Raw genomic sequence first — 15,037 nt, 5'->3', positions numbered from 1 at the left:
GTCTGTGGCAGGAGGATTACAGGCTTGAGGCCAGTTTGGGCAATTTAGTAAGACCCTGTCAAAATAAAATAAGAAGTGCTGTGTATAGAGCATCCCTGGGCTCACTCCCAGTACTCCCCACCCCTCCACACACTATATTAATTTTAAGCCCATTAACCTCTGTGTGTCTGCAGGGAGAATGGCTTTGTAATCAGCTGCCATGCAGACATGGGTTCAGACATCTCCTTGATGTATAAAATGTGGTATGGGCTCGTCTTGGGATTTTTATTTTCTCATGCTTTTGAGGCTCTTGCTTTCACGCTTGATCTCCTGATCCCCAGGAGTGTCGGCAACACCTCTCAATTTAGCTCTTCCCTGCTTCTCCTCTGTTGCCCTCTACTCCTCCTCGAAGGACATTTGTTATGGTGACAACACAGGTCATGTATAATGGCCAGTGCCCATGGTCCTGGCTACTTGGGAGGAGTTCAAGGGACCCACAGTGAGACCTTTTCTAAAAAAAACAAAAACAAAACAAAAAAACCTGCAAACAAACACACAATAAAACAGCCCAAACCAGCTAAATAAAAAACCCAGGGGTGGTAGTGCACATCTGTAATCCTAAATACTTGGAAGGCTGAGACTGGAGGATCACAGGGTCAAGACCAACCTCAGCAACTTAGTGAGGCCTTGTTTCCAAGTAAAAAATAAAATAGAGCGGGGGGTGTAGCTCAGAGGTAGGCTGTCCCTGGGATCCATCCCCAGTGCCCCCCCACCCCCACCCCTACGGTGACAGCTAAGACCACAGCCCAGGCTGGCCTCAGGCCTCTCCGCCTTGGACCGTGAGCCAAAGGTCACAGCTTGGGTCCTGGAGTCTGTGGTTGTGCTTTTTAGCCCATGCTCCTGCATTCACCTGAGAGATGAAATCTTCCAAGATTCATTATAGTAAAAGCTCTACCAAAATAAGTATCTCTTACCTCTAGTGGGGTCTTTTTAGCTGTCAAATAGTTGACATTATCTGAAGGGATGTGATATGCTTAGGTGCTGCCGTCTCCCGATTCTTCTGAACCACTGGGGAGCTTTTCCTTCTCTCTCTTAGCTCCACCCACAGTCGCGAGAGGCAGCAGCCGCGGCCACGACGGGGTGTAGCTGAAGGAGGTACAGGACACTTCTCACTGTCTTGCCCCTTGAGGACTCTGAGGACTTCGGTTTTTATTAGTGTTTTCTAGTTGCTTGTGATCCAGTCCTCATTGGCAGGACTCTGAAAAGAAAGAACTCAGTAGCAGGGCCCAATACACAAGAGTCATTTAATAATGATGAGTCCTGGTTGGGTGTGATGGTGCACGCTTGTAATCCCAGTATTTGAGAAGCTGAGACAGGAGGATTGCGGGTTCAAGAACAGGCTTAGCAAGTAGCAGACTCTCAGCAATCTAGCAAGGCCCTGTTTCAAAACAGAAACATAAAAATGGCTGTGGGTGTAGTTCAGCGGTAGGATGTTCCTGGGTCCAATCCCCAGCACTGCACACGCACACACACACGTCCTTTGCTGTGCTTGCAACTATAAGTGACATTTTACCCTGCTATCTGCTGTTTTGTGGAGACTTAGATTAGCCGGCTGGTTGCAGGCCCCCGAGCTTTCAGGGTGCAGGAATGAGAGGGCTGCCTTCTTCACAGGTGGCTGTGAGGGACAACAGTAAATAAAGTGATTGCTTAGCATATGGCTGAATGTCAAGGGCAATATAAATGCTTAATTTCATGTATTTACTAGTGGTTGGGTGGCCACGTGGATATTGCTATGGAAACAGTAACTCCTGAATGCCCTGACACTTATCTATGCTTTGCTTTATTTTATTTTATTTTATTTTATTTTATTTACTGGGGGCAGCCTACCTCTGAGCTCCATCCCAGGTATATATATATTTAAATTTTGAAAGTCTCACTAAGTTGCCTTGCTAAATTACTGAGGGTGGCCTTGAACTCGTGATCCTCTTGTCTCAGTCCCCCAAGTACTGAGATTACAGGTGTGAGGCACAGTTCCAGGCCTATGCTATTGTTTTTAAATGAGGCCTTACTTTTTTTTTTTTTTTTTTTGTGGGCCTGGGGATGGAACCCAGGGGCATTCTACCTCGGAGCAACACTTCCAGCCCTAGTTTTTATTCCTTATTTGGAAACCAGGTCTCACTGAGTTGCAAAGGGCCTCACTAAGTAACTGAGGCTGTCTGTGAACCTCCATCCTCCTGTCTCAGCCTCCCAAATGCTGGGATTACAAGCGTGTGCCACCATATCCGGCTTGAGGTCTTACATTTTAATCCTGTGATTTCTTTACTTTTTTCTTTCTTTCTTTCTCTCTCTCTTTCTTTTTTTCTTTCTTTCTTTCTTTTTTTTGCAGAACTAAGGATTGAGTCCAGGGGAATTCTACTTCTGAGCTACACCCCCAGCCCTATTTTTCATTCGTTATTTTGAAACAGGGCTCACTAAATCGTGGAAGGCCTTCTGAGGCTGGCTATGAACCTGCAATCCTCCTGTCTCAGCCTCCCAAATACTGGGATTACAAGCGTGTGCTACCATGCTGGCTCTGTGATTTCTTTTAATGTTGAAAAAGCAACAAGAAGAATCACATCCTGATCTCCATTTCAACCTTTTTTTTTTTTTTCAGTACTGGGGATTAAACCCAGGAGCATTCTATCTCCAAGGTATACCTCTAGTCCTATTTTTTCTTATTTTGAAATAGGGTCTAAGTTGCAGAGGTCCTCAGTAAGTAGCTGAGGCTGGCTGTGAACCTGTGATCCTTCTGTTTTAGCCTCCACTTAGGATTACAAGTGTGAGCTGCCATCGTTCTCCCATACAGACACTTATTGTTATTACTCTCACCTGATTCCTCACTTCTCTCCCCAAGGTTGTATGTCTTTTACCTGTCTATCCACAATCCCATCCATGCATCCGTGTGTCCATCCATCCATTTATTAACCCACCTATCTAAGCATGCATCTGCCCATCCATCCAATAATCCACTCACAGATCCACCCAACTGCCCATGTATACATGCGTGTATGCATGCATACATCTACCTACTCACTCACCCGCCCACCCATGCATTCATCAGTCCATCCTCCCACCCTCTCTATATACCTATACACCCATCCATTCATCCATCCATCCATGCATCTGTGCATCCAGGTATTCATCCATCTACCCACCCACCCATGAATCCATGCATTCACTCAGGGATCCATCCATCCATCCATCCATCCATCCATCCATCCTCCCACCCATCCACATACCCACCTATGTATCCAAAATCATTTCCAACTCATGTGTTGAATAGGCCAAATGCGAGTAGTCAGTAGGGTTGATTTTCCAGTAAAGGTTTTGAACGGAGAGACCTTGGGTAATGGAGATGTGATGGCAACTCTTTTGGTGCTGCTGAGATCGAGGGGGAGGTGACAGAGTGTCTGCTATAGTTATGGTTTTGCAAATTCAGAGGAGTTCCGGAGGCCCCATACTGCTTGTTCCTGGGCTCGGGCAGCATGCAGTTGTGAGACAGGATCAAGGGTGTGGGCAACAGCAGCACTGCTTGTTTCTAAGTTTTCACTGGAAGAATTCTGGAGATCTCACACTGCAGGTCCCTTTTTCCTCTGAGTCTCCTCTACCATGGCCTTGGCCGGTCTTGCCCAGCTGTGCAAGTCTCTCTGCCCATCACCTTGTAGCTGACACTTCTCCAAGCCTGCTCATGGCCCTTGGCCACTCCAAGCCCGCTGAGGCTCAGGCTGCTTAGGTGGAGCCCGCCCACTGCTCTTCCTAGCCACAGAACTTTTGTTCCGACAGTTTCATACAGAGATCACAACTCTTCAGTTAAGCACATATTCTTGTTTATTTATTTTGCAGATCTGGGGATGGAACCCAGGGGCATTCCACCTCTGAGCTACACCCTCAGCCTTATTTTTTATTCTTTATTTTGAAACAGGGTCTCACTGAGTTGCAGAGGGCTTCACTAAGTAGCTGAGGCTGAGAACCGCCATCCTCCAGTCTCAGCCTCCCAAATGCTGGGGCTACAAGCATGTACCACCACGCCCAGTTTCACATTCTTTATTATTTTTTATTTATTTATTTTTTAATGGCTCTTCTTTTTCTCACAGTGCCAAGCCAGTGACCTCTGAGCTACACCCTCTGCCCAATTTTTATTCTTTATTTTGAAGCAGGGTCTCACTGAGTTGCAGAGGGCCTAAGTAGCTGAGGCTATCAACGAACTGCAATCCTCCGGTCTCAGACCCCCAAGTGCTGGGGTTACAAGCGTGGGCCACCATGCTCGGCTAAAGCCAGCTCCTTCTGATGCTCTTCCAGTTTGGGGTTTTCTGTCTCCAGATGGTTTGGTCCATCTGAAGGAAGAGTCTTTGGGATTAGAGCTGGACATGCTGGGATTCCTGACATTGACCACACAGGTTAACTCTGGGCTTCTGCTTAAGAGGGAAAAGACAACTGGATCGTCATGGCTGGATCTTTTTAAAATCAAACACCTCACCACCGTCCCACTTTTCTTATTGCTGGAAACTCTCCTTCCATTTTCCCTGCCTGGCTCACACGGGTGGAAATCACCCTGGACGCCTTCAGGTCCCTCTCATACCTGCGTAGTCTCCAAACTGAGCTGATCTGAGCACCAGTGGTCCTGAAATTGAGTCTGTTTCCATTCCCTCTTGCCTCTCCCATTACTTGTATATTCAGCTTTATTGAGATATATTTTACATGACAAATTCACCCCATTCGAGGACATAGTTCAGTATTTTGGGTAAATGCACTGAGGAGCGCAGTCCTCCTCGTAAGCCAGTTTCAGAGTGTTCTCATCATCCAACAAGACTGCACAGCCATGCTCACATGTAGTCAATCTGTTACCATCTCCAGTCCCAGGGAACTAGGAGGCTGTGTTGTCTTTATAAAATTGCCTTCTCTGAACACCTCCTAAAATAGAATCATAAAATCAGTGGTCTGGATGGTCATAAAATTAGGACGAAATCATTTCTGATTTCATCACTTAGCATAATGCTTTTATTTGTAATGGGCATTAAAACCAGGGGTATTTTATCTTTGAGCTACAACCTCAATCCTTATTTAGTTATTTAATTTATTTTTGCGGTACCAGGGATGGAAGCCAGGGTCATTGTACCTCCAAGCTACATCCCCAGCCCTATTTTTAGTCTTTTCATTTTTGAAACCGGGTCTCACTGAGTTTGAAGGGCTTTTCTAAGTAGCTGAGGCTGTCCGCGAACCGCGATCCTCTGGTCTCAGCCTCCTGAATGCTGGGATTACAAGCGTGCACCACCACGCCCGGCTTCTCAACCCTCTTTTAAAAATTTTTTTTCAACTGGGCGTGGTGGTGCACACTCGTAATCCCAGCATTCCAGAGGCTGAGACAGGAGGATCATGGTTCAAGGCCAGCCTCAGCTACTTAGTGAAGCCCTTTGTAACTTAGCGGTAGAGACCCTGTTTCAAAATAGAGAATAAAATAATAGGGCTGGAGGTATAGCTTGGAGGTAGAATGCCCCTGAATTTCATTCCCAGTACTGCAAAAAAAAAAAAAAAAAAAAATCTTAAAAAAAAAGGAAACCGTCTGAGTTGCTAAGGCTGGCCTTGAATCTGTGATTCTCTTGCAGTCCTCCTTCCCAGCCTTCTGAGTACTGGGATTACAGGTGTGCACTACCATGCCCAGCTTTCACAATGTTTTTAAGGCTCTTTTATGTTGTAGCATGAACAGTCTTTCATTCATTTTTATTGCCGCATAATATTCTACTCATACATGTCCATCAGCTGAGAGATGTTAGAGTTGTTCTCCTTCTTGGCTATTGTGAATAATGCTATGAACTTTTGTATGTGAACAAAAGTTCTTTATGTGAACATGTTTTTATTTCTTTTGGGGTATACACATAGAGGAATTGACTGGCTCAGAGATAGAACATTTGATCACCATGCATAAGGTCCTGGGTTCTTTTTCTAGTACCACAAAGACAACAAAAAGAGTAAAAAAAAAATAATAAAAGACTTGGAATTTAGCATGAAAGGACTTTATAAGGATAAAATGATTAATGACTAAAATCCTGTTCTGAGCGGAAAGCCTTTCTTGGCTTGTAGAGTAACAACCCCCTCTTCCACCACACTAATGACCAAGTACGAGAATTAAAGTTACCAGCTTGCTGTGGACGCTGGCAGCCCACACATGATCATATGGTCCTGGACACCAGAAGATCAGATGCAAATACCGTCTGCATATTCATCAAGATGCTGCACAGACAGTGTAAGCTGCCTTAATTATCTTTCAAGGAGAAGCACAGCCGCCACTGGCACACGCGCTCCGCTGGCCCTGTTGGCAGGTTGCTGCCTGAACTGATATGGAAATTAGTTCAAAAGGAAATTATTAAGGAGGGGTGGAATCTGTTATATTCTGCATTCTGCTTAGCAATTAAAAGTTGCCAGCATGATTTTGTTTTTTGATTTCCATTTTCTACTTTGAGGCTTTCCAAAGCACAGTGATGTAATCTCTCTTAGTTACACAGCCTGTGAGTTACTCATGTCCAAAGTATAAACAACGGGAGGCTAGAGTGTGTCTTCTGACAATATGAAGTCCCAAGAGACACTCCTAAAGAGCCATGTCCATTTAATAATGGAGAAACCCGCCCAGTGTAGTAGCACATGCTGTGATCCCAGTTGGAAGGCTGAGACAGGAGGATCACAGGCTTGAGGCCACTCTTGCCTTGGCAACTTAGCATGGTCCCTCAGCAATGTAGAGACTGTCTTAAGATAAAAAAATAAAAAGGGCTGGGAGTTTATCTCGGAGGTAGGATGTCCCTGGGTCACTCCCCAGTACCAAAAAAATAAAAGAATAGAGCAACAAAGAACTATGGAAAACAGAAGTTTATTCTTAGCCAGATAATGGAATTTAACTGTTGTTGCACTTTGTGTTCAACACATGTGTGTCTCCCCACCCCAACCTCCTGGGCTAGCAATGGAATCTTTTTTTTTTTTTTTTTTTTTTTTTTGGTGGTACTGGGGATAAAACCTAGGGGCCTTCCACCCCTAGATTTATTTTATTTTTTATTTGGAAACAAGGTCTCTTAAAGTTGCTGAAGCCTTACTAAATTGCGGAGGCTGGCTTTGAACCTATGATACTCCTTTCTAGACTCCTAAGTGCTAGGATTACAGGCATGAACCACCATGCCTAGCTCAATGGAATAAATATAGTGGTATTCACAGAAGCCTCGGTCTTTAAAAAGCCAATGTAGAGCCGGGTGTAATCCCAGTACTTGGGAGGCTGAGATAGGAGGATCACAGGTTCTAGATCAGTCTCAGCAACTTAGCGAGGTCTCTCCATCTCTCAGCAACCTAATGAGATCCTATTTTAGTTTTAAAAAAGGGCTGGAGGTGTAGCTTGGAGGTGCAATACCAAAAACAAACAACAAACAAAAAACCCAAACAAAACATTCCCCAAACAGAAACCCCTAAAACTATACAAATCCTAAAAGCAAAAGGTAGACTTTAAAAAGCTACTTTTAAAAGGAGGATTAGAACAGGGCGTGGTGGAGCATGCTTGTAATCCCAGCATTCCAGAGGCTGAGACAAGAGGATCCGGGTTCGCGAACAGCCTCAGCTACTTAGTGAGGTTCCTTGCAACTCAGTGAGACCCTGTTTCAAAATAAAGACTAAAAAAATAGGGCTGGGTGTGTAACTCGGAGGTAGAACGAATACCCCTGGGTTCTAGCCCCAGTACTGAAAAAAAAAAAAGTATTAGAGAGCACCTATGTACAGCATTACATTTCCTAAAGAAAACTGTGCTCAACTGGACAATGACCATGAGAAACCTATTTAAAAGAGCACTTGGGAATGATCAACAGAAGGCAGACATGAAGGCACCTGGGATTCAGTCCTTCAAAGGGGGCTATAGCCTCTTTCCCCTGGCTGATGAGGATGGTGGCCAGACCACCAGGACCAAGTCATTCTTATTGTTTTGAGACATTACAGGATGGGAGTTCAGGGCTGCCAGAGTGGCTGGACAGGGAGGAGGACACTGGAGAGGGGACAGCAGTGTAAGGATCTCTGAAACTGCATTAAGTTTCCTTCAAGCCTTTGGCAGGTATTTTTGAACTCTGAACATATGGAAGGGCTACAGAAGTCCAGGGAAAGCGGCACCCACGTGGTGCAAAAACTGGGCAGAGACCTCAGCGGCTGCCACTGCAGGGAGGCAGGGCTGGAGTTCCAAGTTCAAGGGGCCATTGGGCTTTCCACTGAAACCCCAGAAAGGCTGCACCTTTGGGATAAAGAGCAGGTCACAGGTCTTAGGAACATTCCTTGGGTTCAAGGATAAAAACGAAATAGAACTCCTCAACAAGGGAGGAGGTAGATGGGACGGTACAGTTGCTAGTGGACATTTTGGGTGAATAGCACGATGGTAACTCTAAATAGCCCATGGTAAGTTAGAGATGGATGGTAGGATCAAGCCTCTCCAAGTTCCAGGTGCTCTACCAGTAACTTAACTTCCTGCTATACCTAAGCCCAGGAGTCTTTGAGGAAGATAACAGAACCCAGTGTCTCTGTGATGGAACACCTGCGATTCTGAGCGTATTGTTAAAGTTGACTGGATTGGAAAAAGAATAGGCAAGTGTTGACTCAGCATCAAGAGAAAAAACAGTAAATAGAAAGTGATCCCCAAATGTGCCACAAGGTGGAATTCAGACAAGAACTTCAAAGCTGTTACTACCACGCTGTGCCCTTTTGTGTGCTTAACATAGGTTTCGGGGCTTGATGTTCTTCCTTGTATGGGTCTGTTTTCTATTAGTATTTGGCTTCTCATTCATCTCCCCCCTCCTGTTGTTAATTGAACGGCTTTCAAGTATTTAGTTACAGTGGGGAAATGGTACATGCTATATAGATTCCATGAACAAAAACATTCAAGATCGGTCACAACTAAGCCATAATGATATAGAGCAGAGCTGTGGTTGCCTTTGAGGGGTGGGGACTGCCTGCCTGGGGAGGCAGGAGAGAACTTTTTGGAGTGATGGAAACGTCTATCTTTTTTTTGTGTGTGTGTGTATGGTACCGGGGTACCTGGAAACCCTTCTACCTCTGGGCTACGCTCACAGACCTATTTTATACTTTTTATTTCGAAACAGGGTCTCTGAAGCCAGCGCAGCTGGCTTCGAACCTGCGCGATCCTCCTGTCTCTGCCTCCCAAGCGCGGGGATTACAAGCGTGCGCCACCACGCCCGGCTGGAAACGTCTATCTTAATTGGGGCAGTGGATTACCCAAGAGTATACACACATTTATAAAGATCCAGAGAATCGTGCACTCAAAATTGGTGCATTTTTCTGAATGTAAATTTTATGTCGATTTTTAAAGTCTCTCGAGGGACCTCCAGTAATAAACGTTCACCAAGAGAGGGCGCTCGGAGCCCATCAAAGCGCTCTGAGGCCGCGCTACTTCGGGTGTCCCTGGGCTCGGCGCAGGGCTCGGGTCCCCAGGTGCGGGGCGCAGCGACGCCCGCCCGCTCGCCGGCGCCCCCGGCCCGTCCCCACCGGCCGCGGCCGCTCTCCGGTCGGCGGCGCCGCTCTCCGCGCCCCGGGGCCCGCGTGCCGGCGCCCCGGCCCCGCCCGACGCGGCCGCTGCCTCGGGGGCCGTGGGCTCGCGTGCGGCCCGCGCCCTCCGCCCCGCTCCCGCCCCGCGGCCGCGCGGGTGGCCACGGGTCCCCCCGGGGCGCGGCGCTTCCCCGCTCCCGCCCCGCTCCCGCGCCGCGCGCAGGGCCCGCGCCCCCGGCCGAGATGCCATTACACCTCACGTGACCCCGCGGCCGTCCCGGGGGGCGACGCGGGTGTTAATTAAAGGTCACAACAAAACAGACCTGCCGGCCCGCCGCAAGAAGTGACCTCCCGGGGAAGGAAAAACGACTCCGGCGCAGCCACGTGTGGCGCCGGGCGACGCCGGCGCGGGCCCCGCGCTCCCGGGAGGGTCCCGCCGCCCCGCCCCGCGGCCTGGCGCTGCCGGGGGCCGAGAACAAAGGGCGGGAGGCGGCGGCCCCCAGCCCCAGCCCCCGCCGCGCCCCGCGCCCCGCGCCCCGCGCCGCTCGGGGCCGGAGGACGGCGGCGGCGGCGGCGGCGGCGGGCGCGCATTGGCTCGGCGGCGCGCCCAGGCTCCTCCCCGGCTCGGAGCTTTATATTTTGGGAGAATCTCTGAACTCGAGGCTCGCTCGGCGCGGGCGGCGCGGGCGGCGCGATGGGGCGCTGAGGCGCTGAGGCGGCGGCGGAGCCCGGCCGCGCTGCTGGATGCCGCGCCCCGGGGCCGCAGGGCCCGCTCCCCCGCGACGCCGCCATGCACTCGGTCGCCGGGAATAAAGAGCGGCTGGCGGTCTCCCCCCGGGGCAAGAAATGCGGGGTGAGTGGCGGGCCGGGCCGGGGCGCGGGCGGGGGCCGCGCCGCCGCCCCCCCCGGCCCGCCTGACCGCTGTCCCCTCCCGCAGGTGCCCGAGGCCGGCTCGCCCCCCGCGCCCGCCGCGCCCTTCTCGCCCGAGAGCTGGTTCCGCAAAGCCTACGAGGAGTCGCGCGCGGGCGGCCGGCCCACCCCCGAGGGCGCGGGCTCGGCGCTCGGCTCGTCGGGCACGCCGTCGCCCGGCTCGGGCACCTCGTCGCCCAGCTCCTTCGCCGGCTCCCCGGGCCCCGCGTCGCCCGGCATCGGCACCAGCTCGCCGGGCTCCCTGGGCGGCTCGCCGGGCTTCGGCACCGGCTCCCCGGGCTCGGGCAGCGGCGGCGGCTCGTCCCCCGGCTCGGACCGCGGCGTCTGGTGCGAGAACTGCAACGCCCGCCTGGTGGAGCTGAAGAGGCAGGCGCTGCAGCTGCTGCTCCCCGGGCCCTTCCCCGGCGGCAAGGTGAGCTCCCGCGGCCGGCCGCCGCTCCCCGGGCTCCCCCGCGCGGCCGGGCGCCTCTGCGCCCGCCACCATTTGCCCCCGCGCTCCCCGGGTCTGTCCGAGGAGCTCCAGCCGCGGCCGGCTCCTAGCGGCCCACGCCCCTGCCGAGCGCAGGCTCCTCCAGGGCAACCCCGCCGGTATTGAGAGCGCGGAACAATGCGGTCGTCTTTGCACTGCCGGGTCCAAGTGGTATCAAATGATAATATTTGCTCTTCCACTTCAAAGAGTTTTTTTTTTTTTTTTTTCCTTTTATCACCGGTTAGAGAGAAAGAGCAAGAAAACAGCGGGTTGCTGTGGAGGTTTCTGTTACTGTTGCTCCATGACATTTTCTGGCTTATATTTCTGTGACTTTGGAAAGGAAATGTTGTGATTTTTGGGGAAGGGCTGCATCTGCTTGCCTCATCTGCCTACCCAAACACACGTGTCCATGTTTTTATATACAAGGGTTAAATGAAACAAATACCCACAGATTGTTGTAAAATTTGAAATGTGGGAAGTCACCACCCCGAGAGCTGGTGTTAGGGATCCAGGATCTCTTGCGAGATTAACGAACTCGCGGACTGGTGTCAGTTTGCCAGGCTTGTAGGTCCACAGTAAATCTGCCAGGACACCCCAAGAATAAATATCAGGACATCTGGAGGCTCATTTCACCTGTGCATGCTAGACCCCACAACTTAACACGTTTATTCACTCAGATTTATATGCTCTTGTGACCATTTGTCAATATTCATTGATTTCCTACTCCATTCAAGGCACAGTAAGGAAAATAATAGGTAGCTACAGTCCTCGTCCACATAGAGCTTGGATTCTAGCGGAGGAGACAAGCATTAGCTTCAAAATGCAGTTTGTAATTTATTTGCATTTGTTGAGTGCTAGGAAGGAGGGAGTGTGGGGTGTTGAGAGGCTGTTTAATGGGACTAGACCATTCCACAAAGATTTAAAGGACCTTGGTTCCTAAAGATGTGTAACCTCTGATATTTGCCAACTCCTAAAGGTTATAGTGTGCCGAATTATTTTAGGATGCTCTTGAGGACCCATTCTTATAATAGATTGTGTTGTTGTTTGAATGCTTCTCGTATGCAAGAGTAAATCAAAACAGACTTCATAAATGGAAGAGGGGAAGGAAAATCTACAGGAAGAAGAAACAGTATTGAAACTAGAATGTATCCGTTATGATTTATGGGGTCCTGTGACAGACTGGCCTCTTGTTTGTTGAATCCACCTGGAAAATTCATTCAGAGTGTTGCAGGAGGCAGCTCGCCACATTTGCCAATTTCATGGATGTGATGGAATGAGAGCGATGTTAGGAAGCTCGTGGTTCTGCAGGAGCAGCGTTGGAGAGGTTTAACCTGAGATTTAGGTGCTGACTCACAGGGTCCAGGGACATCTAGAGAAGAGCTGTCAGTCCTGGCCACAGTCCCCAGGTATCACTCTGAGCGCACACAGGGACGTCGTGCAACCTCAGTTGCCTGAGCTTTGTGGGTGAGGCATCTCATGAAAGATGGCATCAAGACAGGAGTGCTTTGAGTTAGCTCATTGTTAGCAGTGAGATATAGGGTCTCATTTTTTGTTTTTGTTAGGTTTCGGCACAGTAAAAAGGTGAGAGAGGCTGGGAGCACTGAAAAGATTTTTAATGTGGTCTTCTCTTGGGGAGAGGGGCTGGACCACTCCTGGAGACCTCCGAGCCGAGCCGCTGGAGAGGAAATGCCCTTCCTTTTAAGGTTTACGTCTTGTGGGTGGCGCTACGCATAGGAACGCCGCCCTTCTAGCGACATCGCCTGCCTTGTGATATCACCTGTGATATCGCCCAGCAGAGTCTCCTCCTCTTGTTTAGGGTCCCGCCCCTGCGTGGAGGGACCCAACCTGTCAGCTCGGCCTTTTGGTGATAATGGGCAGAGGTTCGAATCTTAAAATATTTCCTGCTGTCAAGGGGCGTCGTAAGGGGGCCCCTCGGGTGGGAGAGGTTGGGTCCACCAGAAGTGGGCAGGTGGGAGTATGGCTGCGATGTGAGTAGGAGGTTACCCTGGACAGCTTGGTGATGTGTGCTTGAGGAGACTTTAGCAGATGAGGAGTTATGACAGTATGGCATCCGAAGAGGGAGAGCACCATAGTATGTGAACAAGTAGATCTACTAAAATAAAACATCAAAGAGAATTATGCTGAGAAAAACGAAGCTTAGTAGGCCCCAACACTGTGCAAGATAATCTGTCATGGGACTGTTGTAACGGATCCCTTTTTAGCCGGGTAAGATGATGACAGTTGGGGTCCCCCAGCAGTTTGGCTGCGGTAGGTGTGGTGAGGATCACTGTGAAGGGCCCAGTCCACTGCGGTTGGAGATGTTTTGGTTGAAGTGACTTGAGGAGGACTTGATCCCCTGGCTTAAGGGCCTTGCTTGACTCCAGGGTGTGGAGCTGCTTTTTCAGTCCTGGGTTGGGGAAAATACTGGTCAGTATGTTCCCTAAGAAGGTGCCCGAGAAACGACAAGTAAGGAAGATAGGAAGCCAAAGGAGGGGGATCTGAAGGGAAAGCGTGATTAAGCAGGAAAGGGTGACCATGTAGCAATTCAAAGGGGCTCATAAAGGTGGGGCTTCGAGGTGTGGCCCTTACACGGGCCAGAGCTAGTGGCAGGAGTTCAGGCAGCTCTTGGATGTGGTCAGCTGAGGTGGGTGGCTGAAAGTCTCGTAAGGCCTTGACCCGGTCAACAGTTAGTCCTCGGGCGTTTGAGGTGAGATGTAGGTCTAGATACCGCACCTCAGGCATTCATAACTGGGCTTTATGTGGGGCCACCCTGTAACCCCTGCTTCCAAGAAAATTAAGGAGAAGGGCAGTGTGCCATTTGGCCACTTGTAGGGAGAGACTAAAAAGTAAAAGGTCATTTACATATTGTAACAGAGAACTAGGCTCCAAGGAGCACTGGAGGAGGTCCTGTGCTAGAGCCTGTCCAAAGAGGTGTGGGTTATCTCGAAAACCCTGGGGGAGGATGGTCCAGGCTAGGTGTTGAGCAACCTGGCCATCGAGGTCCTCCCAAGGGAAGGCAAAAAGGGGGTATGACTCAGGATATAGAGAAATTGTAGAAAACAGTCCTTTAAGTGGAGAACTGAAAAGTGGGTGGTATTGGGGGGAATCTGAGATAAGAGGGCATAGGGATTAGGGACAACTGGGTGGATTGGGACCACCACATCATTATAGGTCCCATTAGGCTTTTTAACTGAGAGAATGGGGGGTATTATAAGGGGGATTAGTAGGGATAAGCAGTCCTTGGGCCTGGAGACAAGAAATAATGGATTTAAGCCCACATTGGTGAAGGAGGGATATGGGAAACTGGGAGCGGGCAGGGAAAATAGTAGGTTCACGTAGGACAATTTGGACCAAGGTGTGGTGTGTTTCCACAACTGGGGTCCTGGTATCCCATACTATAGGGTCAACCAAATCTATTGGAAGGGGAGGTTTGGCTTCCTGGTCATCAACTGTAGCTGCAGCCATTAAAATTATATTAGAGGAAACAGAAGCCGTGGGGAAATTAAATGAGAGTTCAGCCCTAATTTTGGTTAAAAAGTCTCTACCTAAAAGGGGGGGTAGAACATGAAGGGATAATCAGGAATGGATGGTTAACCATAAATGTCTCTAAATGGCATAAAAGGGGCCTGTAGTACGTGGTCAAGAGAGCATGCCGTCAATCCCCTGAACCTTGATTTGGGAAGGGAAACTAGGTCCTGAGAAGGAAGGGAGGACAGAGTAGGTAGCTTCTGTATCAATCAAGAAGGAGATTGGCTTACCTGCTACATGGAGAGTTACCCTGGGCTCAGTTTGAAGGCATAGTATCATGTGATTTTTCTTTTTTATTCCCTCACCCCTGTCATTATAATCCCAGTGGGTCTCCTCAGAAGGAGCTGCAGCTGTTCCGGTAGGGAGTTGTGGATTGGTTAGGTGAGCCTGATTGGCCCATTCCCTAGCAGCCTTAAGAATATGATCTCGTTCATCTGCAGTTAAAGAGGAGGTTAAAATGACATGAAGATCCCACCAAGTTAAATCACATGCTTGTACAATATGTTGGAATTCCTTAATAAAACCACAGGGATTGGCAGAAAAAGAACCCAGTCTCTTTTGAAGTTGAACAAGGTCAGG

The 15,037-nt window shown here is 49.6% G+C and overlaps 1 protein-coding gene across 1 annotated transcript in view; it reads left to right on the top strand.

Moving 5' to 3' along the window:
• Positions 1 to 10,321: 10,321 nt before the first annotated feature.
• The window catches only part of KIF26B (kinesin family member 26B), a gene marked incomplete at both ends in the record, with an annotated part of 436,144 nt that continues 431,428 nt past the window's right edge, over positions 10,322 to 15,037 (top strand). Inside the window, 2 exons of the mRNA XM_080698422.1 lie at positions 10,322 to 10,384; positions 10,469 to 10,873. Of these exons, the coding sequence (XP_080554548.1) occupies positions 10,322 to 10,384; positions 10,469 to 10,873 (468 nt within the window). The remainder of the gene's footprint in view (positions 10,385 to 10,468; positions 10,874 to 15,037) is intronic.

The sequence above is a fragment of the Muscardinus avellanarius genome (assembly GCF_963383645.1).
Source record: "Muscardinus avellanarius genome assembly, chromosome: 7".
NCBI classification, from domain to species: Eukaryota; Metazoa; Chordata; class Mammalia; order Rodentia; family Gliridae; genus Muscardinus; species Muscardinus avellanarius.
The sequence above is the reverse complement of the archived record's forward strand: the minus strand, read 5'-3'. Positions and strand labels throughout refer to the sequence as shown.